At 42.0% G+C, this 27,243-nt stretch overlaps 1 protein-coding gene across 1 annotated transcript in view; it reads right to left on the bottom strand.

Annotated features, from left to right (window-relative positions):
* FTO (FTO alpha-ketoglutarate dependent dioxygenase) overlaps positions 1-27,243 on the bottom strand; it is an 877,495-nt gene that overhangs the window by 484,102 nt on the left and 366,150 nt on the right. Inside the window, exon 8 of the mRNA XM_029608566.1 lies at positions 23,581-23,705. Within this exon, the coding sequence (XP_029464426.1) occupies positions 23,581-23,705 (125 nt within the window). The remainder of the gene's footprint in view (positions 1-23,580; positions 23,706-27,243) is intronic.

Raw genomic sequence — 27,243 nt, 5'->3', positions numbered from 1 at the left:
GCCAAGAGTTTTGTCTGTTGGGGCAACATTTATACTAAAGTTTCCTTGTAAATGTTCAATAACCTTTCAAAAGAATAAATTAACATTCCAGGATCCTTCTCACCTAGAATCCTTCCTGGTGGATAAGGAACAATGCTGAGGTTAATTGTCTGTAAATAAATATATTTTTTCTCCTTATTTCTGTAAGATTAATATTACAAGTTACCTGATTTAAAATGTTATGAAACATCCTCCCATAATGAGGACTAATGGTTTTTCTGTTAACATGAGTGGTGGTATAATGTATTAGGGATGTGAATCGTTTTTCAACGATTAAAATTATCGTCCGATAATGTTTATATCGTCTTAAATCGTTATAGAACACGATACAATAGAAATTCTAACGATTTATCGTTAAAAATCGTTAAATCGTGTTAGTGCGCACTAACTCGAGTTAGTGCGCACTAACTCCCCGTTAGTGCGCACTAACTCGATTTAGTGCGCACTAACTGAAAATGATACAAATAAACACTTTCCAGGTCACTGAAGGTCAGTTAGGAATGAATATGTGTTCCTATTGGCTGGCTGCCCCCTTATCTATTGATATTACCAAGGTTACCACTGAGGTGATGGTTGGGGGGATGGGAAATGGAACTGGAAACTAACGAACACCAACAGAAAATGAAACAAAGTGTTCACACTTCCCAGGTCAGTAAAGGTCACTTAGGAATGAATATGTATGTATGTATTCCTATTGGCAGGCTGTGCTCTTATCTATTGATGTTACCAATATGGTTGGGGGGATGTGAAATGGAAACAGTTGGAAGCTTGACAAAAAAAGTAATGTAATGATCAGCACTCACGTGACTAGAACTTGTTTGTTTATTATTTTTGTTAGCAGGCACCTGAAATGCTAGTGCATGTTGAATTTGCCAATCACTGTGCATTTTAGAAAGGTGGTCCTGGCTGGAACTGTACACAGTTCAAATATATGTAATTGATTGTTGGTAAGTGTATTTTTTAAGTAGCCACACTGGCACCAGTATGTTTACTTTTCCTCCTACTTAACTCACTAGCTCAGCTTTGTAAGAAGGGCTTCTCTGCTTGTGTGTTGTTTTTGTTTGGTGTGAGGAGAGCAGAAACATCAGATCTTTATTCAATCTACTACAGTCATCTCTTACAGTGCCCTATCCCTATTAATACCAGGAGTGTTGTGATCTTCCTGCACACAGTGCCCTAACCCTGATACCAGACTGAGACAGCTCCCTCCCTGCATTACTAGTGAGAGGCTGGCTTCACAGACAGGGGGGAGCTGCCTGACCCTCACTCCTGACTTCCCCCATGTCCCAGCTAGTGAATGGTGTGTGGGTGAGGGGGGGGGGGGAGGATGGTGAAGTCTGAGACAGCTCCCTCCCTGCATTACTAGTGAGAGGCTGGCTTCGCAGACAGGGGGGAGCTGCCTGACCCTCGCTCCTGACTTCCCCCATGTCCCAGCTAGTGAATGGTGTGTGGGTGAGGGGGGGGGGGAGGATGGTGAAGTCTGAGACAGCTCCCTCCCTGCATTACTAGTGAGAGGCTGGCTTCACAGACAGGGGGGAGCTGCCTGACCCTCACTCCTGACTTCCCCCATGTCCCAGCTAGTGAATGGTGTGTGGGTGAGGGGGGGGGGGGGGAGGATGGTGAAGTCTGAGACAGCTCCCTCCCTGCATTACTAGTGAGAGGCTGGCTTCACAGACAGGGGGGAGCTGCCTGACCCTCACTCCTGACTTCCCCCATGTCCCAGCTAGTGAATGGTGTGTGGGTGAGGGGGGGGGGAGGATGGTGAAGTCTGAGACAGCTCCCTCCCTGCATTACTAGTGAGAGGCTGGCTTCGCAGACAGGGGGGAGCTGCCTGACCCTCACTCCTGACTTCCCCCATGTCCCAGCTAGTGAATGGTGTGTGGGTGAGGGGGGGGGGGAGGATGGTGAGTCTGAGACAGCTCCCTCCCTGCATTACTAGTGAGAGGCTGGCTTCACAGACAGGGGGGAGCTGCCTGACCCTCACTCCTGACTTCCCCCATGTCCCAGCTAGTGAATGGTGTGTGGGTGAGGGGGGGGGGGGGGGGATGGTGAAGTCTGAGACAGCTCCCTCCCTGCATTACTAGTGAGAGGCTGGCTTCACAGACAGGGGGGAGCTGCCTGTCCCTCACTCCTGACTTCCCCCATGTCCCAGCTAGTGAATGGTGTGTGGGTGAGGGGGGGGGGGGTGGATGGTGAAGTCTGAGACAGCTCCCTCCCTGCATTACTAGTGAGAGGCTGGCTTCACAGACAGGGGGGAGCTGCCTGACCCTCACTCCTGACTTCCCCCATGTCCCAGCTAGTGAATGGTGTGTGGGTGAGGGGGGGGGGAGGATGGTGAAGTCTGAGACAGCTCCCTCCCTGCATTACTAGTGAGAGGCTGGCTTTGCAGACAGGGGGGAGCTGGCTGACCCTCACTCCTGACTTCCCCCATGTCCCAGCTAGTGAATGGTGTGTGGGTGAGGGGGGGGGGAGGATGGTGAAGTCTGAGACAGCTCCCTCCCTGCATTACTAGTGAGAGGCTGGCTTCACAGACAGGGGGGAGCTGCCTGACCCTCACTCCTGACTTCCCCCATGTCCCAGCTAGTGAATGGTGTGTGGGTGAGGGGGGGGGGGGGAGGATGGTGAAGTCTGAGACAGCTCCCTCCCTGCATTACTAGTGAGAGGCTGGCTTCACAGACAGGGGGGAGCTGCCTGTCCCTCACTCCTGACTTCCCCCATGTCCCAGCTAGTGAATGGTGTGTGGGTGAGGGGGGGGGGGTGGATGGTGAAGTCTGAGACAGCTCCCTCCCTGCATTACTAGTGAGAGGCTGGCTTCACAGACAGGGGGGAGCTGCCTGACCCTCACTCCTGACTTCCCCCATGTCCCAGCTAGTGAATGGTGTGTGGGTAAGGGGGGGGGGGGGGGGAGGATGGTGAAGTCTGAGACAGCTCCCTCCCTGCATTACTAGTGAGAGGCTGGCTTCACAGACAGGGGGGAGCTGCCTGACCCTCACTCCTCCGGGGTATTGTGATCTTCCTGCACACAGTGCCCTATCCCTGATACCAGGGGTGTTGTGATCTTCCTGCATGCAGTGCCCTATCCCTATTAATACCAGGAGTGTTGTGATCTTCCTGCATGCAGTGCCCTATCCCTATTAATACCAGGAGTGTTGTGATCTTCCTGCATGCAGTGCCCTATCCCTGATATCGGGATGTGTGCAAGAAGATCACAACACCCCCGGTATCAGGAATAGGGCACTGTGTGCAGGAAGATCACAACACCCCCAGTATCAGGAATAGGGCACTGTGTGCAGGAAGATCACAACACCCCTGGTATTAGGGATAGGGCACTGTGTGCAGGAAGATCACAACACTCCTGGTATTAATAGGGATAGGGCACTGTGTGCAGGAAGATCACAATACCCCTGGTATCAGGGTTAGGGCACAAGTTCTAGTCACATTGACTGATCACATTACTTGTTTTGTCAAGCTACCAACTGTTTCCATTTCCCATCCCCCATATACTGTCAGTAGGAAACTTGGTAACATGAATAAATAAGAGGGCAGCCAATAGGAATACATATTCATTCCTAAACTGACCTTAACTGACCTGAAAAGTGTCAAATTGTATCATTTTCAGTTAGTGCGCACTAACTCCCAGTTAGTGCGCACTAACTCCCGTTAGTGCGCACTAATCGGAAAAAACAATTTTTAACGATTTTTTAACTAAAAAATCGTGCCTAAGACGATTTTCTTGCCCTGCCACACGATTTCTATCGTTAAGACGATATGGAAAACGATTCACATCCCTATAATGTATATTATTAACATTTTTTCCTGTTACAAAAACTATTTCTTGAATTTTTCCAAATGTGAATTTGTTTAAAATCCTAATAAAAAATAAATGTTTTAAAAAAGTCATATATTTTATGAGTCTCTACCTCTTTCTTTCTAGCCAGCAGCAGCCTAATGTGAAAATATTGTGGGTGCAATAAATTTAACATGCATTCCACGCCCCTTTTTTTATCACAAAATTTATAGCGAAATGAAGAATCTAGGTCTAAGTCTGGTCGGGCCAAAGAGCTGCCCTAAAGTTAGGTGGCTATATTCAATAGTGCGGTTTCACTATTGAATATACCTCCAAAGTTAGTCAGATAAATTTATCCGGATAACTTTGCTAGTTGGATTATGTCTGAATATGGACTTCAACATTGTAAACCATAAAAATAGAGTACATAAAAGATTGTCATGAATATTGTGTATTTTAAATATGCATCAATCTAATTCATCACTATTCAGCCATTTATCTGTTTCTGTTTTGTTAGTGAAATATTGGGACACTCTGTAGGTGATATATCAACATGGCGAACTGTCTTGAAAATTTCAAGTCAACTGAATAATAAGATACAGGAGCGCAACCTGTCTTGCAGTTAAATCAGTCTGATCATTTAGAGTAGGAAAACATTATAAAACATTACCAAAAGGTATATCAGGCCAAAATACTGAGGCCTGCTTCCTACAGTTTCAGATGACTAAATTCTGCACATTATCTTTTCCTAGGAATCTGATCTAAATAAAAAGCTGAGAAGTAATATAAAACAAAGTTTACTGTGATGTACTTAACTAGAAACTTGATGTTACAATAAACTTTTGCAAGATGCTGTTCTCATATCAAAGATAATAATTGCTTGATGGTATTAGTATTGGATCTTTAAAATTGTTTGCACACAATATCATTCGCTTAACTGATTTCGTAAGCAGACAGAATTTAAAGCTCTGTAAATACCAACAGGGCTTGAGTGTGTGTGTGTCACATAAATAGCAGAGATGAGTGGGAAGAGAGAATTTAGAGAGAAATATATATAGCAAGAGAGAGAGGGATACAGCAAAAAAAAAAAAAAAAGAACAAGTAGAAGGAAGTAAAACCCTAAGGATATATGATGGAAGAAAGAGGAATACAGATGGAGAGTAAGAGAATGGCCTTATCAAAAGTAAAGACCAAATGAGATTTTTAAACATCTTCAACATATACTATTAGTTAAACTGCGGCATTTAATCAAGCAGTAGCTATCACTCTGCAAAGTACTTGCGCTGATTGATGCCAGACTTGTTCAAAGGCTGCCGAAGAAAAGATGCACAGGTGAAAAACAAAGCAGGGCGAGAGGAAGGGTCACAGGAAACAAAATGAAATCTGGCAATAAGCAAATAGACAGAGGTCAAGGGTCACAATGGGCAGCTGACTCCCAAGCACAGCTGTAGTAGAAATACTGATGATCTTATTCAGGATTCAAGGTTTGTCTTGCTGTTAAAATGCACACAGTTGGGACATGTTCTTTCCTTAGTAATATTCTCCTTATTTTGAATACAAAGCTGACAAAAGGCAAGGTCTCAGTGCTTAAAAGCACATGGAACACTTTTCCAGCCAATTTGTATTCAGATGATGTACTCCTCTTAGTTTGGTCTGCACTTCTAAGTTACACTTGCAGAAATCCCTCAAACATTGCCTTCCGTAACAGGTTAAGCAGAATAGTTTTGTTGTTGCATGGATGCCTATAGGGACTTCTTAGAGACTCTCTTATGGTGATAGACTCGAGATGGATCTTCTAAATCTATTTGGAACAAACTAAACACTTGAATTTAGAGTTTCCAGCCAGAATAACAAAAAGTAACCCCAGCCAAATAAAAATCTTACAGAAAAAAAATAAGTGAAATAACACAGCATTTTATATGGTTCATAGTATTCTGAATATAAAAATCATCTCTGAATTACTGTTAAATAGTGGTAGATTTTCTTATAAATTGGATTTCTTTTTTTATTTTTATTTCCCCATCTGTTCATATTTGTTACATGCTGTATAACAATAGATGGTCAGTTTCAAATGCCAATAGTGTCACAATTATAATAGAGACGCAAAGGATAAATGACCTGTCATAATAGGCCTCATCAAATGCATAAATTTGCCAGATGAGTGGCCTTATGTTTAATCATCGGTCACAATAAATATTTTTTTTAAAGTATTTTTTCTTTTGCAATGTGTAGCTCATGCAGTTCTTTAGTCCAAGTACTTAGCTTAAAAATTGCGCTGAAGCCAGGAACAGCAAACATGCCCGACATGGAACCATGTTTCGAACTCCCGTTGTTCTTTCTCAAGGGCTTAGTTCAGCGTCTGCGAGAACAATACATTTGTGTCTCAAACCTTATTGATAGTAAATCATCACAAAATTATTTAACATTAAATGGGCAATACAATCGGAGAATGATGTGGCAGGGCACTTACTGTAGTTGTAGTCCGTCTTGATTTTGAATTCAGTGAATTGTGCAATGGCGTTTCCGCGTGTATTTCCTGTTAACTTACCGGATGTAGTGTCATAATATATGCATAAATGATGTCAATGTAATTGTATGACGTAAATGACTTCAGGTGAGTGTATACCATTCCACCGCTAGATTCAAACCATTAGGGTGGACTGTATTTAGTTTGAAAATCCAAAATTGATCGCGGTAATTAAGTATTGCTTTGCTGTTACCTCCTCTAGAATTACTTTTAACTAGCTCAATGACTCGCCATCTGATATCCTGAAAATTATGTTGATATTGAATGCAATGGGCAACAATAGGAGCTTGAAGTTTGCCAGTTGTCAAACAGCTACGATGTTCAACCAATCTTGTCCTAATGGCTCGTTTTGTTCTACCCACATATAATAGAGCACAGGGACATTGTAATACATATATTACATTGATGGAGTTACAATCGGTACAGGAGTGAGCTTTGTAAATATTTCCTTGCAAATCTTTCCAGTCTGAACCTGTAATAGACTGATTACAGAAAGAACATTTTCCACATGTCCAGTGGCCAGTTGTATTGACGTTTGAATCAGCAGCTGTGGATAAATAAGAGCTGGTTAAAAGGTCTTTCAAATTTTTTTCCTCTCTTGTATGCAATAATCGGAGGATCCGTAAAAATGGAATGCATTTTCAAAACTGGCCAGTAGGATAATATCAATTGAGCAATTTGAGCTGACAGTATTGAAAAAGGTAGTGTACAGACCTGTACCGTTGTGTTCTCAGATTTATTATCTAGCAGCAGCCAGTCCCTTGTTGCATTGTAAGCTCGTTTGTATGCTCTTTTGATATATTTATATGGATATCCTCTTTGTAAGAAATTTTTTATCATTGTTTGAGAATGTAAAATAAAATCTTTCTTATAAGTGCATATCCGACGTAGCCGAAGATACTGGCCTGTTGGAAGATTTTTTCGAAGGTGAAATGGATGAAAACTATTAAAATGTAAATAAGTATTTCTAGCGCAAGGTTTTACATATAGATTAGACGTTAAATGGCAGTCCTCTTTTTCAATAAGGATGTCAAGAAATTCAATCTTCCGCGAATCATAATGAAGAGTAAATTGAAGATGATTATCCAAAGAGTTTAGCCATTCCAAAAATATTACTAGTGACTGTTCAGTAGAGTTCCACAAAAAGAACACGTCATCGATGTATCGATACCAATAAGAAACATTGATAAATTCTGGAGCTTCATATAAAAATTTGGTCTCAAAATTTGCCACGTATAAATTTGCAATGCTGGGGGCCCCCATAGCTGTACCTTGAATTTGTTTAAAGAATTTATCTTGAAAAATAAAATAATTCTCCGTAAGTGATAGCTCTGCCAGTTGAACAATAAATTCAGTGGGTATCCGATTAGGTTTTGGTCTTAATTCCAATGTATCTGATACTATTTTCAAGGCTGCAGATTGAGGTAATTTTGTATATAGAGCTTGAATATCCAGAGTGACCAGAATAGCATTTGTCCCACATTGAATTGACTGGAGAATAGTTAACATATGTTTGGTATCCTTTAGATAGGAAGCTGCTTTTGAAATACGGAGAATTATTTTATTTTTTGGATAATCATCTTCAATTTACTCTTCATTATGATTCGCGGAAGATTGAATTTCTTGACATCCTTATTGAAAAAGAGGACTGCCATTTAACGTCTAATCTATATGTAAAACCTTGCGCTAGAAATACTTATTTACATTTTAATAGTTTTCATCCATTTCACCTTCGAAAAAATCTTCCAACAGGCCAGTATCTTCGGCTACGTCGGATATGCACTTATAAGAAAGATTTTATTTTACATTCTCAAACAATGATAAAAAATTTCTTACAAAGAGGATATCCATATAAATATATCAAAAGAGCATACAAACGAGCTTACAATGCAACAAGGGACTGGCTGCTGCTAGATAATAAATCTGAGAACACAACGGTACAGGTCTGTACACTACCTTTTTCAATACTGTCAGCTCAAATTGCTCAATTGATATTATCCTACTGGCCAGTTTTGAAAATGCATTCCATTTTTACGGATCCTCCGATTATTGCATACAAGAGAGGAAAAAATTTGAAAGATCTTTTAACCAGCTCTTATTTATCCACAGCTGCTGATTCAAACGTCAATACAACTGGCCACTGGACATGTGGAAAATGTTCTTTCTGTAATCAGTCTATTACAGGTTCAGACTGGAAAGATTCGCAAGGAAATATTTACAAAGCTCACTCCTGTACTGATTGTAACTCCATCAATGTAATATATGTATTACAATGTCCCTGTGCTCTATTATATGTGGGTAGAACAAAACGAGCCATTAGGACAAGATTGGTTGAACATCGTAGCTGTTTGACAACTGGCAAACTTCAAGCTCCTATTGTTGCCCATTGCATTCAATATCAACATAATTTTCAGGATATCAGATGGCGAGTCATTGAGCTAGTTAAAAGTAATTCTAGAGGAGGTAACAGCAAAGCAATACTTAATTACCGCGAACAATTTTGGATTTTCAAACTAAATACAGTCCACCCTAATGGTTTGAATCTAGCGGTGGAATGGTATACACTCACCTGAAGTCATTTACGTCATACAATTACATTGACATCATTTATGCATATATTATGACACTACATCCGGTAAGTTAACAGGAAATACACGCGGAAACGCCATTGCACAATTCACTGAATTCAAAATCAAGACGGACTACAACTACAGTAAGTGCCCTGCCACATCATTCTCCGATTGTATTGCCCATTTAATGTTAAATAATTTTGTGATGATTTACTATCAATAAGGTTTGAGACACAAATGTATTGTTCTCGCAGATGCTGAACTAAGCCCTTGAGAAAGAACAACGGGAGTTCGAAACATGGTTCCATGTCGGGCATGTTTGCTGTTCCTGGCTTCAGTGCAATTTTTAAGCTAAGTACCTGGACTAAAGAACTGCATGAGCTACACATTGCAAAAGTAAAAATACTTTAAAAAAATATTTATTGTGACCGATGATTAAACATAAGGCCACTCATCTGGCAAATTTATGCATTTGATGAGGCCTATTATGACAGGTCATTTATCCTTTGCGTCTCTATTATAATTGTGACACTATTGGCATTTGAAACTGATTTTGGACTTTAGCCATAGTATTCAAATCTATTTTATCTCGGGATTTATGTGAATTATTACTGACCCTAACAATAGATGGTTACATCATTAGTATTCTTACATGGCACAATTATGAACACGGGCTAAATGTTTGGCATATTAAAATGGTGAAAGTGTGTTTTACTGCAAGTTCTGCTGCCTGTGGAAATGCACATGTGCTGGATGCCGAAGCGAGCAAACCCCACCCCTAGGATTGCCTCTGCTCCTATGCGGGTAAAAGTCCCAGTATATATTGTAAACAATCTACATTCTTTTAGCTGCATGCAGAGTGGCAATTTTCAAACATTCCCTTTCCACAGGTAAAACATAATTATTGCCCTTTGAAATTGTCTTCTATAAGATTGTACAGGCAGAATAAAAAAGAGATACAAATCATAGGATGTATAAAATAAAATAACGATCTGACAGCATTCACAAATGCTCAATAGATGTAAACTAGTACAAGTCTAACCATTAAGAAGAGTAAAACAAGACGGACGCCATGAAAACTAGTGGCAGGAATACAATATAAAAGATGGCATGAACATTAGAGAACATAAGCCCGTTTCTGTTGAATTAGCTTTGGCTAACCCACTGGCAGCCATTTCGCCACATCCAATTTAAATGTCCCAAGTTGGCTTTTAAAGCTCTTTATTTGCCACACCTTCAATGTCTGATTACACCATCATTTTCAAAACTATGCACGCAATTTTGGTTGGGAAAAAAATATCCCCAGAAAACGTTGGTGTGAATCTCTGCGGGAGATAAATTAGATAAGTTGGATACTTTTCAAAGAAAAGGTGTGCTCATACTTTCCCTCTGCAAAAATGTACCTATGTGGGTGGTATGAAAGCTATACCCAGCAGATGTTAGATTAAACCATTTTTTTTTAATGCTGTTTCATGGTAAATGCACTTATTATAGGATTTAAATCTTGTAGGTTACTGGGCTACTGGGCTACTATGACCCTTCTTATTAAAAAAAACACCTGACCAGCCTAGTAAAGAATACATTTCTTAAATATGTAATTATTTGACAGCCATACAATGAAGAGCAGCAAAATCCTCTTCATTGACATTGGGTTGGGTTTTTTTTCCCTTTTTTGGTGCTTTTCATTTTTTAGGTTTAGTCTTTCTCGTAATCTCTTTGTTGTCGTTGTTCTTTCCAGCTAAGACTTGGTTGGATTTCTTATAAGGAGACTATATATTATGGGACTAAACGAGTTTACCTCTTAGAGATGGATTATGTCAGAACATTTTGGTGGTGTTGTTTTTTCAACTTCATTGAATAGTTACAGCTTGAGTGCATGTTGTGAGAACATTTTTGGTGGCAGGGCCATCGTTGTGGAACAGTTTATCCGACATCAGGCAGATTAAATGTCAGCAAACTGAGAAAGCAGGTAAAGCATTTTATTTCAAGCAAGCATATGACTTAAAATATTGCCTGTTTTCAGGTAGCTAGAAGAAACAGAGGTCTTTTATTATTGGTTTTAGTATTTGTTCTTGGTGATAGGTGTTTTATCATGTACTATATGTAAAGTTGTAACCCACCGAGTATGTCAGATTGTGCAGGATACATATTTTTTAAATTAAAAGAAATTAAAATTAAATTAAATATCATTGTGTATTTATTTTATTTATTTAACAGTTTTTTATACCGACCTTCATAGTAAATAACCATATCGGATCGGTTTACATTTAACAGAGGGTATAACTGAAGGAACAATTCAGGTAAACAAAAGATAACAATAGATAGGAATAAGTCAAAGTTACAATCAACGGGAATCGAGAACTTGGAAGCTTAACATAAGCTGGAAAGAAGATAAAGGCAGGTAATAATTATAAAATATACGATAGTGAGACAGGGTTAAAGCTTGAAGGTGCTTTAACCTGGAGGTGCCAGAGTGTATGTTCTTTAATATTATATATTCTAGACTCTTTAGTGCTAATGCTATCCATGTTTGCAAGAAGTATACAACTGGTTTGAAATCCCATGGGGATCTCACGTATGGTTGCCAATATTATTTAGCTTTTCATTTTTCTCTAAAGGTAACCTATGATACATTTTTCTGTCTCATGGTGTTAAGTGGGGAGCAAATATGTTTTATGCAGTATTAAATTGTTGACTTTGAATATTGTATTACAAGCTAGGGGCATTTAATCGTATTATTGACGTCATAAAAATCTAAACAGAAGCGTTAGGAGAAGTGGTGGAAGTAGCTGACTGTAAACCAGGATACAAATCCTGCTTTTACACTTAAGACCTTGGCCAAGTCACTTCACCTTCTAATGACTAAGATACCAACTTAGGGGGTAATTTACTAAGCCACTGTATTTTCTCCAGTGGGGGAAATACCATTTGAATTACTAAACTGTAAATCCCTGGCACCAAGATACTGTGGGGTAGTCCCCCCCAAAATTCTATGCCCTGGCAGCCTGACAGCTGGAGATGCCATCTTTCAAAGTGCCCACTCCAGTATTGCCAAATCCCTGGGGATCTCTCGAGAGCACCCTGGTCCTAATCCTCCCGGCCATCCCATCAGGTGGCCAAAATATCCCAAAAAAATGTTTCACACAAAATTAAGCCCTCTTGGGTGCCACCTTCTCCTCTCCAAACACCTCCCCTTTTATAACTTTCCCCCCAGAGCTTGCTCCATCCCACCTCCACCCCAGCTGACTCCTGGTCCTCACAAAAACATCTCTGGTAGCCCAATGGGGGTCCAAAGTTCCCCTTATGGCTCCTAGACCCGTCTAACCAAAATGGCAACAGTAGATCGAGTTCTTACCTTTGCCCAGTCATATGATAAAGCCAGACCTAGAGCCATAGGAGATGCTTTGGGCCACCACAGGGCCACCCAGAGGTTTTGGTGAGGACCGGAGGGGAGAGGAGATGGGATAGTATGGGGATGGGATAGGCCAAGCTCTGGGGGGATTTTACATAAAGGAAGGGGATGAGGGCAGCATCCAGGGTCTTAATTTTGTCTGAAACTGTTTTTTTAGGACATTTCAGCTGCCTCATGGGATAACGGAGGGGGGGGGAGGGAAGGGGGTCATGGGGTCTCATGAGACTCATGGAGCTTTTGCCAATACTGGGAGGGGGATCATTTGGGCCAGAAGGGCCCTTTAAATGACTGGCCTAGGAGCAATGGAACATGTGTTAGCGTCCCAATGCTCCCAGTGACAGTTTGCTACAACTCCAAAGTTATAAACTTTCTAGAAAATAACATGGCTTGCAATTTTCAGAAGTCACATTATTTTATAAACATGAAATTACTTAGTAATGAGCTACAAGTAGCTTGTTATCATTTTAGCATTATTGGGTAAAAATAATAATGGGATAGATATTAAAAAAATATCTATTTAATTTAACCGGACAGAGTTATGTGGCTAACTTAGATGGGATATTCAGCTGCAAGGCTATTCTGCTGAATATCCCTGGATAAATTCCTTCTTAGCTGGACAAGTTAATACACAGCTAAGTTTAGACCTGCTATTGAGCAAATCTAATGCAGCCGGATAACTTAACTGGCTAAGGCTCAATATCGCTTCTTAGCTGGGTAACTTATCCATTTCACCCATTGCCTGCCTGCAAGTTAGCAGGTTAAGTAATTTAACTGGCTAAGTGGCAGCCATTGAATTTACAGTGGCCACTAATTAGCTGGTTAAGTCTGATTCAACCGGCTAAGGGTCGTTTTAATATCGGCCTCATGTTATTTAAAATATTGTATGTTATTGCTGTATTAATGTTTTTACTACATGATAAATGCCAAATATAGCTTAATAAATGACCCCCTAAGGGGTAGATGTTGAAAGGGTTACGCGTGTAACCCTTTAAATCCCACCCTGCGTGCGCTGAGCCTATTTTGCATAAGCTCGGCGGCGCGCGCAAGCCCTGGGACGCGTGTATGTCCTGGGGCTTTGAAAAAGGGGCGGGAAGGGGACAGGGTCGGGCGGCAGTCCGGGGGCGGTCCCGAGTCCTCCAGCACAGCGGCCATGCCGGGGGACGGCGCACCAGCAGCTGCGCGCAAGTTACGCCTGCCTCAGGAGAGAACGGGGAAAGCCATCGGGCCTCCCCTAGGGCTCGGCGCGCGCAAGGTGCACAAGTGTGCACCCCCCTTGTGTGCGCCGACCCCGGATTTTATAACATGCGCGCGGCAGCTCGCTCATGTTATAAAATCGGGTGTACATTTGTGCACACTGGGTAGCACGCACAAATGTACCCTGCGTGCCCTCCTTTAAAAATCTACCCCTAAGATTGTAAGCCCCTGGGGATAGGAAAATACCTATAGTATCTGAAATATCATGAAAGGTGGAATATAACTATTTTCAGTGTTCATGAAGTCTAATCAAAAGTTCATGTAAACTCTATAAAATAAAATTTAAAACAAACAAAATACATTAATGTTGTATTCAATATGTTTTGTTTTCAGCAATACTGAAACAAAATAAATCTATGTTGTATCTGTCCCACAAACAGCCTCAAAGTAGAAAAACAATTGATTTTATCATAGATTAATGCTCATCTTTTAAATATAGATGAGAAAATCTTTAAACACATGAAATCTAAAGGCCCCACGTCATTGTAAGGTAGTCGAATGAGGACCAGCCCACCATCATTAACCTGGAGGAGGCTGACTTTAAAACCCCTGCCTCCTTTTTTCTTCTACTCCCCTCACCTGGGTGATGCCCATTTTTTGCCCAGGTGCCTGGTTTAGTTTTGAAAATTAAAAAAAAAGAAAGAAGTGTCCCATGAGTCATTGGGGATCTTTGAGGGAATTTTGAAGCAAGCTTGGGCTTGAGCAGCCCAGTGTTAGACAGTTCTTACGAGGACCGTATCCTGCATGGGTCCCTCCTCCTCCTTTTAAAGGCCCTGCTCCCCCCCCCAACCCCCCTCTCGTGTTCCCCTGGACCATCTTTTCCCCTCCCACCTAAACTCCTTTATTGCTGTGCTGCTGTGTTCTAATTTTTGTTTATTGCATTGTCACAGTTTGCTGGGTAACCCGAGCTCTGATCGTTAATCTGCATTTGGCTGGTAATGTTTTCATGTTATAAAGTGTGCAGCGGTGTGGGAGGGTACGTTGAAAACCCTAAAACAGTGATGGCGCGGCGCGGCTGTTAACTGTGTTGTGGGTCCGACCCTGCTGGGATGTGGCGGGTAGGGACTCGGTGAGGCAGAGGTCCGCTGAAGGGGGGAGGCCATTTTGAAAGCCGGAGTTGGTGGCAATCCTGGTTGGTGGCAGCCGCCCCAGAGACTGGTCTGAAGAGGGGCCAGAGGAAGAACTGGGATAGAGGCATGATGTGATTGTTTGTTATGTAGTAGTACATGGGTCTCGGGTTATAAAATTGTACTGATAAATATTTATAGTCTGGCTTGTCTGTGATGGGTGGAAGATTTGAGAAATGGGGTCCATCATCTCCATGTTAATGTTCTTATGACGTAAGAAATCAAGGCAACGCTTTATAGTCAAAAAAATGGCAGTAAACTCCCATTAAAGGAGCCCCTCAGATTAAAAGAAAAAAATGTGTTTACCTCATGCACCCTGGAGACTGCTGTCTATGCCTATTTCTACAATATGATGACGATCCCCATCACACGTCCTAAGAAACCACTAAAGAGATACAGTAGGATATTATGATTATCCCAGGTTTAATTGTTAATATGTTCTACAAATATTCACAACAGATTTCAATCATCAACTTCACTATTACAACATAATAAAATTCTTTATATAACATTCAGCGCACACTTTAGCAAGCATTTGAAAAGTTAACCATATTTAGCAGGGACAGTTTCTTCTTCTGCTGCCATATCCTAATCTACCCTTATTCCCAGTGGGGTCGCTGCTCTTATAGGTACCATGGTTATTTGAAAATGTTTCTCTTAGGGGGGGAAAAAGGGCTATCGGGAGCCAGATGGGCTCCTTCACACTTCATTTATCAAATCAAATACATTAGGGGTAACTCTCCCTTACACACCACTGCAGTTAAACTTCCATGTAATTTGGTAATAATTTTCATTATACCAATATAGTGACCCTATAAAGCCGATAGCAGTTTGCACTGTGAGAACAAAATCCACAGCTGTTCTCTTTCTCCTCTGCTTACTAAGTGCTGAGATTGCCATACTTTATTAGCTGAAGACTAACCTTTGAAGAGCAGAGGTCAAGATGAGGTCAGTTCAAAGGCCTTGTGGAGCTCCTTAACAGCTATAACAACCTATCCATCAGACATTATCATGCATTATAAACAAATGCAAACTTTTAGAAGCCCTGGACCATTTCTGTTAACACTTAAAACATATTCGTGTCATCTAACCCAAGATATTTTTGATCGTTGCCACTCCGTACAGATTAATTTACATCTCTCGGAAACCCGTTTAAATAGCATTGTTCAAGAGTTACTTATGTATGAAATGGCAGGTCACAACAGCAAATGCACTCCTGGGTGATGTGAACTGCAGTGCTATAACACAAAGTGACAGAGTAATCTTAGCCAATCGCTAGGCAGGAACGCTAGTGGCTGAAACGGGGAGCCCACTGGGGCATACTCTAGCTGATTAAGACATATTGCACAAAGGGGCTCGCTGGTGAAGTCATGTTCCTTTATGGCGAGAGACACACATGCAGAGACGACTGAAAGCAGGAGCATTAGCCAGAGCTGTTAAAATATCAACTTTGCAGTTTACTGGCTTCTCTTGCTTTCTGAATGGGTCTTGTGCTTAAGTCTCCCCCTCCTTTGACCCCCCAATACATTTTATTTCCAAAGTTTTACCAATCTATGTACTGTTCAGTAAGGCCACCGAGACCCCAGTTTTTAACGACTTCCTTCTCCAATTTTCGGCTGTGTATGCAATATTCATGTATCTGAGTGATGCCTGTAAGGGGTTTAGATAAGAACCAAAATAGCAGTGCCCCCTATTTACACGCATTAGCAATCATGGGAAGAGCTATGAAAGAGCCTTCAAAGACTTCAAACATCAGTGTGTCTTCCAGAAATGAAATATAAATCAGAATGTAAAAGGCGGCACTTCTGTTTTAACTGATAACTGGATGATTTTCCCCAGCTCTCCTCCCTCCCCTCCCCAAAAGATAAATAATAGCACTGCTCCTTCAGTACAGTGGGTTGTGAACTAGCAGCCACTAAAATAAAAATTGTTGTAGCAAAGGTTGCTATGAAAGCTACTGGAGAAGAATTAACTGGCAGACAGGACGTTTCTTTGTCACAATCAAGACATTATAAAAGGAGGGATCTTTGTTTTTTAAATAAAATGGTATGTGGCTGAATTACAGGAGAGAGTTAATAATGAGCTGCAGCTGCTGGCACTGCAAGATGAATGCATTATTCAAAGTACAGGTGGCAAAAGTAAACTTTCTGTCTAATGTCTTTTACTTGACCTAAATTTCTGGAAGTTGTACTATCCATAATGCACTGGCTAATGTGCAATGTATGGTAATTAGAGTCATCTGTGTTTAACTTGCAGGGAGAAGGAGAGGGGGGGGGGGGGGGTGGAAATATATTATCTAATCTAGCTGATCCCCTGATAGCCTGCTGAAAGTAAAATACTGTAACCTATTGCCCGGCCTCTGACAAGTGCTAATTATTTCCTGTCCAAGCACATTTTTCTTGTGTAACTCCAAAGTACACAATAGGCCGATCTCTGAAACACGGGCAGACCCTGCTAGTACTGAGGCGGATGTTTTATAACTTTCACCACTGCATGCTTGATGGCTACCATAGCCAATGCTTCATTCCAGACAGACAACCGAAGCTTTGATGAAGCAAAGCGAGGTGTATGGTAACAGCCTGTTTATGTAGATCATTCGGATGAGACTCTTAGATAGGTCATTAGGATGGGAAACATCAAATAAGGAAAAAAAGGATTATGGTTATTCAATACTCCGGGGACACTTACTGAGCTTTCAAGACTCCATGCTCTTGAAACGTTCTTTCAGGTGTATGGTTTTAGGGGGCCTGCACTTTGTCTCCTGCTAAGCCCTTTTTTTTTTTTTAAAGTACTTTCGCATTTTTGTTTCAGAGACTAGACTACATTTACTTTCAGAGCTGGCTCCAGCTTCTGATTAAATTGTTAGTGGCCTGAAGCCCTGTAACCAGACACCTTTCTAAACAAGACGCTCTTCTCACGCTGCCCGATAATTTGGTGTGGTAGGAGATTATTGTTAACAAACCGAACGGGCTTGTAGAGGACATGCCAGTTGGGCTGGGTGTTTATTCTTCACTTTTATTTGTTTCAAGATGACAGACTTTTTTTTTTTTTTTTTTCTGTTTGTTTATCCGCCCCTGCAATCCCAGTCTTTTAAAGTCTCTCTCATTTGACTTTCATCGGTTACTAAGTTATCATACTGTCTTTTAGCATATCCACAATTTTTCTTCTCCCTATTCTCTCAGGGACAGTGTTCTCCAAATGGGTAGGCCACATGCTATCGCGACATCTAAGGGTAACCAAAGAAAAACCCTTCCAGTGGTGCTCTCTAGCCAGCCATTCATACGTAGCATACTTTTTTGCTTTCTTTTTGGCGTACATATTTTTGCAAAATGCTTCAACTTTGGAGCCATTCACAAGTATATGTTCCACTTTAATCATGTCATCATTATTTCCAGGACAAAATTAAGACGAATCGATAATTAATCCTTTGAAAACTAAAAATAATGGGGCCGATTTTAAATCCTACGTGCACGGGGTACAATTGTGCGCGATACCCTGCACGCACAAATTTACACCCGATTTTATAACATGCCCGTGCTGCCGCGCGCATGTTATAAAATCCGGGGTCGGCGCGCACAAGGGGGTGCACACTTGTGCACCTTGTGCGCACCAAGCCAAGGGGTGCCCCGATGGCTTTCCCTGTTCCGGCCTTGGAGGGAACTTTTTTTTAGCTCCCCCCACCTTTCCCTCCCTTCCCCTATCTAACCCACCCCCCAGCCCTACCTAAATCCCCCCCTACCTTATTTCGCAGAGTTACGTCTGCCTCTGGCAGGCGTAACTTGCACGCATCGGCTAGCCGCCAGCAAGCGAACCTCCAGCACGGCCACTGTGCCAGAGGACTCGGGACCGCCCCCGTACCGCCGCCCTGCCACGCCCCCGGACTGCCCATTATTGAAAGCCCTGGGACATACGCGCATCCCGGGGCTTGTGCGCGCCGCCGAGCCTATGCAAAATAGACTCGGTGCATCCCAATAGACTTGGCGCACCCTTAATAGACTCGGAGCACCTCAATAGACTCGGCACACCCCAATGTTCTCTGCTCCACATCAGATGAAATAGGAGAATTCTGATTATCAAAACTCCTGATCAGTTTTCAGATAAAACATTTTAGACTCTTGAATTCCTAGACCTCCTTTTTGTAGTTAGAGAAACAACAACTGCAGCTGAAAACACATCATCTTTCTATGACTTGCAACCATGCTGCCTTGTCTACACTTCTAGTTTCATGTGTGACTTGTTTCCTCACGGCCAGATAGTGTTAAAGATATTAGGGTACATGTGGAGTATATTTTAGAGGATAAAGCCCTTTCTGTGGGATTGATGTACTAAACAGCATCAAACACCTCAGGAATGGCCTCATACTCAGGCTGATGCGATATTGGAAGCTAAGGTTGGTGGCAATGCTGAACGCTGGTGGGCACACATTTTGGATGCGGTAGATTTATGCCCGAAGCAATACCAGGATTAGCACGTTCAAAACTCACATCCAAACCAGCACGTAGCTAATAGCGCTCATCACATGTAAATGGATGTTGATGAGGTTTATTAGCTAGAGCACCCAATGTAAAAAGTTACGGTATGCTGGACGTGCACGTTTTTATGCTCAAAAATTAACATCAGCCCCCGAGCTGGCGTTACGTTTTGAGACGCTCCAAGCCACGCAGAGAAAAGCAGAAAATACTGAAAAAAGCAGAAAAAAGAAGGAGGAACCAAAGCAGCAGCATAAAAAAAAAAGTTCTTTACAGCAGTCAGGTTAGGAAAAGAGACACTCAATTTACGAGCGTCCGTTTTCCTATCCTGCGCACAGCCACGTCTCCTGGGCATTCAAAGGCATGGGATGTGCTGGGGACACACAATTTACCCCCAGCGCGTTCTTTTTAGCGCGGCGGCTCATTTGACTATTGCATCGATCGCCCAGGAGAGGTGATTTTGCACACGTTAAAAAAAAAAAGTGCGTCGGTATTGCATCGGCCTGATTGTGTGAAATTTTTCTCACAGTACAGGGCTATTTACATAATATGTAAATGAGTTTCAGAGCAATTTTCTGGAAATGAAATCCACATAAAAAAGACAGACTTTATCACAAAAAAAAAAAAAAAAAAAAAGAACTTAATTCTTTGAAGTATAATTAAGTTTCACATGAAAAGGGCTCCTCACATTAAACATGAAAATTTAACTTGATGAACATAATGAGCTGATTTTCATGACTCCTTACATAAATTTTGCATTGCAGTTTGTATTCAGTAAATCACCTATGCAAAATGCCAAATATTGCCCACAGTTTCCTACAAATACAATTACATGCATTATTTGTGGGTTTTACAGACATTCTCCTGCTTGCAAACTGTAGCATGGCTAAGTATTTCATGACTATACAATCACACTTTTGCAGCTATTGTTCTATTATTATTTCAGCAAGAACAGCACAGTTCAAAATATTATAGTTCTAATATACTGGGGGGACAGAGTCAAACATTTTACCCTTTGAAAACTGCCCTTCCCCCATAGTCTGCAGATTTTTTTCACAGCATACGTTCTTTTACCCACAATAAAACTGAGCTGACTTAGGTTGAGGGAGGGAAATTGTACACAGTGACTGCATTTTCAAATCACCATTTATGCTTTTAGGAATGTACTTTATACTTGCTTCAATGCAGGTGCAAAGTATCAGGCCGATACAGTAAAGCGCGGCCGCGGTTACCCTGCTTCTAACCCGCTTTCTACTCACAATTTGGCCGCGTTAGTCCAACCCGCGATTCACTATCCCTTTTAACCCATCCTTACCGCTTCTTTAAATCAACGGGTAACCCTTTCCGCCCGCGGCATGTATATGAGATGTAAACGATTGGATTAGCTATTCCCCCCCATTCAGTAACGCGCGCCCCGACTATCGCCTTTTTAACCTGCAGTTTAGCCGCGCGTTTAACCTGCTAATTTATCGCCTACCCCTACCCCTGCGTTAGAGGCAGGAGTAAGGGTAGATGGCAAACTTTCCCCCAAAAGAAAACCTAAAAACCTAAAATCCCCTCCTCCCGAAGCGACTCGACATGTAAAGTATTGTGAATAAGTGTAACCAAAGTTAACTTACTTTTTCTTTCTTTCAGCCCTTTCAGTCCTCTCTGCCCTCCTCCAGAGGTGCGCGCCGCGGCTCCCCTGCCTCCCGGGGGCTGCCGGTGGCGAAAGCAGCTTCCAGTGGCCTCCGCCGGCGAAGACGGACGAACGCACGCCCATGGTGCACGGGCGCTCAAGCCAGCGAAACCACATGAACGGGCATTTTACTGTATAGGCGCTGATTAAAGCGCCTATACAGTAAAATGGATTGCGCTTCATGGACACGGCTTGCATTTGCATGCCATTTAAATAGAGTATCGAGCGGTATGTGATCCGAACTGTGCATGCGGCAAACGAGGGCCCGGCACTGCCGCACTCTTTCTAACGCGTCCTTACTGTATCGGCCTGCAAGTGAGTTCAAAATACCTACAATACTCCTGCCACCTGCATTTGCAAAGCTGGGAATAGCAGAAGGCTTGCAAGCACAGCAGGCAGTATCACCACTGACATGCCTACCTCCATTTACAAGTAACAGGGCCTGCACAAGGATTTTAGGCAACACAGGCAAACTTTCTGCTTTGCCTGCCAATCGCCCCCCCCCCCCCCCACACACTCAATTTAAAATTCTGCATTTATAGTAACAGATTTTGCATGAAAGAGAACAAAGTACTATCTTCTGAGGTAAAGATATTAGTTACAACATACATATATGTTTACATGCACTGCCGTGTGCCAACCAGAAAACTCTGCAAAAAAAAAAAAAAAAAAAAGACGACATTTGCAAACCATAGCTTATTAGGTCTATTGTCACATGTGCTTGGTGTGGGCTTGGCTCAAAGAAAGTCATGAGAAAACAGAATTACAATTATAACATAGTAAACCTCCCATACCAGAACACAGACAGACTCTTACCAAATACAGAATAAAAAGAGACCATGAGGCCAATATGGAAAAGCTACTTTGCAGGATAAGTAGGAATTATCCAGCTAAGTGGTGGCCACTGAATATTTGTCTACGTTCAGTCATTACCACTTAACCAGTTAAGTCTTATCCAGTTAACTTAAATAAATGTTTAATTTAAGTATAAACAAAAGGTTCAAATAAAAAATGTACAAGAAGCCAGACTCTGCAACAGTGTAAAAACAGAAACATTACATTCCTCAAAAAACAAATAATATCAAGAAATATTAATCAATAATCATAAGTAAAACCATAATGAAAAGAATATTTCAAAACAACTGACATATAGAATAACATCCAATAATTAAACACTTATAAACATTTTCCAAATACCAATAAAATATTCTAAAACAGCAGCCACATCATATAACACTCAATAATTAAAACTAATAACGATGAAAAAATTCCCCAGCTCTCCATATCTGGAAACTTTTGATTTTTAGATGCCCTAAAATTGTTATGGATTAGTGGGAATGGGTTGAGGGGTGTGGGTTGTTGTGTACAAATTCTCCTCTCTTACTCACACATACAAATGCTGCCTCTCACACGCTCTGTCACTCACACACATGCATAGTTTCTCACTCACATGTTCACACATACACTCACACACACGCTCTCTCACACAATATACGTGCACTCACATATACACTCCCTTCTCTCCCCTTAGAAAGCACAAGCAGCAGCAGCAGGGAACTTTCTCCTTCAGTTCCCATGGCAGACAAGACTCTCCTTCTGGTCGCAAGGGGTGACAGTGTTCTGCTCCTTGTTACTGACCATGCAGGTCAGTTGCTCCACATCCTGCTCACGATAGCAGCAGGGGCCCAAGCTGACCATTCTGGCCACACTACTCTGCCTCCCACTCCTGACCATGTGTGGCACTGGGGCTATTCTGCACTTTGCGACCATGTTGCTCCACTTACTTTTCCTCCTATCCTGCTCTTTCCCGAGGTGGCATCTCTTTCCTGCCCATAGGGGTCCAATCCACATCACTTCCTCTTGCGGGTCCCATGAGCATGAAGGAGACGCCATGGCCTCCACCCTAGACCTGTGGTGCTCAAGGTGGCTGCCTAGTTTACCTAATGCTTCCACTGGCCCTGACAAGAAATGTATTAGGTCTTCCTACTATGAGCAACATTTATTCCTATATGAAGGGTGTTTCATTAAGAGGAATCCATACTATTAAACTATTAAGACCACTAGTTTGGAATTTCATGACATACGTTACTACACTACAAGAACTGAACTACTTTGTACTCAGGCTGTAATCTTGTGTGCAGTTTAAAGGAATATTAACATCAACGAGCAATTACATTACAGTTATGTTTCTTTTTTTTACATTTTGTGTTAGACTGTCTCCTGGCAAAAAGAGCTCTTTTTTCTGAATGCAATATCATCAATGTGTAAGGATTCAGCATTGACCCTTTGACGTAGCAACACTCTAGCCAATTTTGCTGCTTCCACTGCTTTCTTTGAATAATAAGTAAGCAGATATGCAAAATTAGAAAACGTGAGTGAAATGTCACTGTTTCAAATCACTCATGTTAAAGTGAGACATGATATACAGAACGTCAACATTAGAAAACAATTGACTATGCCCATAACTTTGGCTTCTACAGAAAAGTCTAACAAATTTGTGAAAAATGGAATCTAGTTTTAGGTTTGAAGCATAGCTACTCGTTACTGATTTCCACAATACATATAATTCAGTCATGAGCAGAAAGCCATTCTCCTCTAATAACTTCTGAAAAATCTGCCTCCATTCCGTGTGTTTCTGTTGAAATAATAACTTTATGGACATTTTTTCTACTTCCTACTGTTTTTTTTCCCCTCCATCTTACCATCAATGTTCTCACCTTTCTAGCCACTCTTTACGCAGCTCCTGTCGCTCGGTTAGGGATGGCAAGATGCAGTTTATGATTTCGTGACGTTTTTCCACAGGACGTTCTTCTTTTCTGACTTCGCAGAGTACCAAATGTGTCTAAAAAAATGCGCCAAAAAAAAAAAAAAGAAGCACAACATTTTTTTAAAAGCCCATAAGCAAATTAGGACAGTAAATCAATGGCTTTTTTATTACAGTTGCACTGCTGACAAATCGATACAGTAAATGATGGTCAAAAATGGGCATCATATATTTGGTGTTTAATCAATGTACATAGCACATAAAGCAAACCTTAAAGCTCCATTGCCTTAAGTAACACGTTCAAGATACTGTGCATTCATTCTCTTCCTCTCTCTTTTTCTTTGGATTCTGATGATTTTTTTTTTTGTTGTGCTTTCTTACTTTCTAGTGGGAACTGCTTTCAAAAAAGTAATTTTTCAATATAATAGCTTTACCCAGGAAGAAATTGTTTGTAGCTTCAACAAATATCCTTAGCATACAGGGACACAAGCTGCTCCTTATGAAAAATTGATAATGAAATAAAGAATCTGATAGGTTTATTGCTGACCACTCGACTAAGGAAAGATTTCACTATTGAAAGTGATAGTATCACATTAAATGACTGCTATTTTGGCAATAGCTCACATAGCAAAGCATAGTCAAAATGAGCTCAAAATTCCTCTCTTTATATGCGTCAAAATAGCTTCATAATAACTATTCAAATTGCCACTCAAAAGAGCAGAAAAGTATGGGAATATTATTTATTTTACATAAAGTTGACAGTAAATGCATAACTGGATAAGGTAAAGAACAAAAAGAATCATTAACAGAAACCACACTGGAGCAATAGTTAAATGAGTTGTCTGCCTTGATGAGCTTACTATCTAGCATTTTCCTTTATAAGTCCATATTTGTAGTTTATGGCAATTATAATCATACTTGCCTAACGATTTTGAGGGTAACGTTATCATTTCCCGCATGGTGGAAAGTCTCTGCATGCAGGAGTGCATTTTCAAAGGGGTTCTGCACCTAAAAACAGCGCCGTACACACGCACGTGCTATTTTATAAACGTCAACAGTATGCACATATTTTCGGGTCTGCACCATACATTTTACTTAGGGGGAAGAAAGGGGGCCATTGCGGGCCGGGGCTGAGAAGTACACGCAGTAGCTGCCATTTGGTAAGAGATAATACATTACAAGACTTATTCGTACACTTTCACACCTGCTAAGTGACTCCTGCTAGTGAAATCTGCTCTCTGCAGTTTTTTTTTTTTTGGGGGGGGGGGGGAGAGATCTGGGTGCAGGGTTCAGGGTGAAGTAGTAGACGGTCGAGGTTTCCTGGAGAACACTGGTGATGCCAAGTATGCATGCAAGGATTTTCAAACCGGTACACACATATATAAGACACCTGGTTCAGCAAATAAATCAGGGTTATCATGCAAACATTTTTTTTTTTGCCAGAATTATACATGCATGTTTATAAAATGGGCAGAGAAAGTATGTGGGGGGGGGGGGGGTTTGCATTGGAAATATTCACGCATACTGAAAAATACATGCATACTTTCAGAGCAGATATGCGCCTTATAACCCGGGCAGCTGCGACTGTCCGTCACTGGGAAAAAGGGGGAGGGGGGACGAGTAATACACACACACACACGTATACAAAATACTCTGGAGACCAGATGTGGTCTGAAATTGGCAGCAGCTTTATTACAATAAACTTGGTACCCAAGCCATAACATAGGTAAGCAATCCGAGCATCGTCCTCTGTGCAGGCACCTTCAGCCTGGGATGCTGCAACCAAGAAAGGCCCCTTTTGCCTCCTGGAAGATAATCACAGTTTGCCTCGGTCTCCCGCCACGTCCAAGCAAGGTGACTGCCCCATTGAAGGGTGTGGGTATTTGTTCTGCCACTGCACCGGGGCCAGCGGGCCCTGGGGACAGACAGCCCCCTCGCATTGATGTCATTTAGCATGTGCCGTGCACTGTCTTCAAGCTGGCAACCTCCCCTTCCTGGCTCAGGTTCACCCGCTATAGGGTCCGTATAGTCAAATGACTTATCCGGGACCCTCCCCACCCGGCTGCAGCCAATATCCAGGGATCTTTCAGGTCTGGACTAGGAACCCGTCAGGACTCTGTGTATGGCCCATTTAAAATTGGCCAAGAACAAGGCCTGTCCCATATCTGACAGATGCACCTCGTTGATACAAAACAGTACCAAGCAATCCACGCACATCCAGACCTGGTGTCTTATGTGCGTGCCATCCTGGCGCTCGACAAAAGTACCAATTTGCATAATTTCTTCAACGTGACCAGAGTGGCGAGTTGAGGAACTGGCGGCGAGGGATGATCTCCGACCAGATGTGCGAAGTGCCGGGCATCAAGGACAGGATGGCTGCGATGTCATTCCTCATATTATCTAGGAGCAGGTGTTCGGACGTGATTCCCAGATCATTGCCTCCAAGGTGTATGATTAATACCTCTGCAGGGGCAAATTTAGTCAATTGCTGCTGTATCAGGGGAACCAGCTAATCCACATGCCTCTCCGACCCAGTAAATCCCAGTTGTCAGCCGAAGGTATTTCTCTTTGCCCGCTGCTCTGCCCAAAATACAAAAAAGTGTGTCCTGTGATCCATATCACTCGATGCCACCGGTGAGGTCATGAAATACATAAGGTGTTAACAACAGTGTCACAGGAGTAAAGGGGAAATCTGCTGGTGTGATCCCGTGGGTCACTGCCCATGTCTACGGTGCAATGGAACATGGGAATTCATTCACCTGGCTAATGTAGGATAGGTATGCTGGGGACTGCCATCTGCCGATTCACTGCCCGGTAAAACAGATGCCACTGTGCTGGAGGCTACCCCGATTCGGAAGGAGTCCCAAACTGCTCCGGTTTCAGACCAGCCACGTCAAGTGCGCTTGAGGATGGCGTTAAACTGGTAGCTTAGTGGGACTGAATTAGCATGTAAGGGTGGGCCTGCGAAAGCCGGCAGCCATTGCATCACTGCGGTGCGCTGGCTGCCGGCTTTCGCACCGAATAACTACACCATAAAAGGGTCCTTATCTTTTGCCACCAGCGATGTCTCCGCAGTGTCGGCCCCGGTGCCGCCCCGACTCCTCCTCTTCCGGGGCCGACTCCGCCCCAATCACCCTTTTTGCGTGCGAAAGCCATTAAAAATGATCCCCTTAATGGACTTAGCGCAGTCTGCCTCAAAAAAGACGTGCTCAGATATGTTCCTTAATTATTTTTATGTTCCGTACAGGACAGTCTTTTCAGAATGCCACTGTAAAAAAATGTAAAATTGGTGACCACTAGAAACAGGGCCCCCTCATTTCCTTCTCGTCAACTTTGGAATTGGCTTCTATAGGAGTTTAGTTAAAAATCGATTTTATGAGTTACAGGAAACTGCTCACAACTTATCAGTTCATTTCAGCTTTTAATATGTAAGGAATAAGTCCAATGTTGCTGAATTGATCTGTTAAATTTATATTGTGTTTTTATCATATTTATTGCTACTTTGTGCTCTCCATTGGTGATCACTTATCTATTTAGTTGTTTGAATTTCTTCTGTTTTGATATTTTTGTGATAAACTGCAGTGGTCTTCTTTTTGGCCAATGAAAATCCAATAAT

This window comes from Rhinatrema bivittatum, chromosome 7, assembly GCF_901001135.1.
Source record: "Rhinatrema bivittatum chromosome 7, aRhiBiv1.1, whole genome shotgun sequence".
In the NCBI taxonomy this organism is placed as follows: domain Eukaryota; kingdom Metazoa; phylum Chordata; class Amphibia; order Gymnophiona; family Rhinatrematidae; genus Rhinatrema; species Rhinatrema bivittatum.
This window is presented reverse-complemented; position numbering and strand designations above follow the sequence as displayed.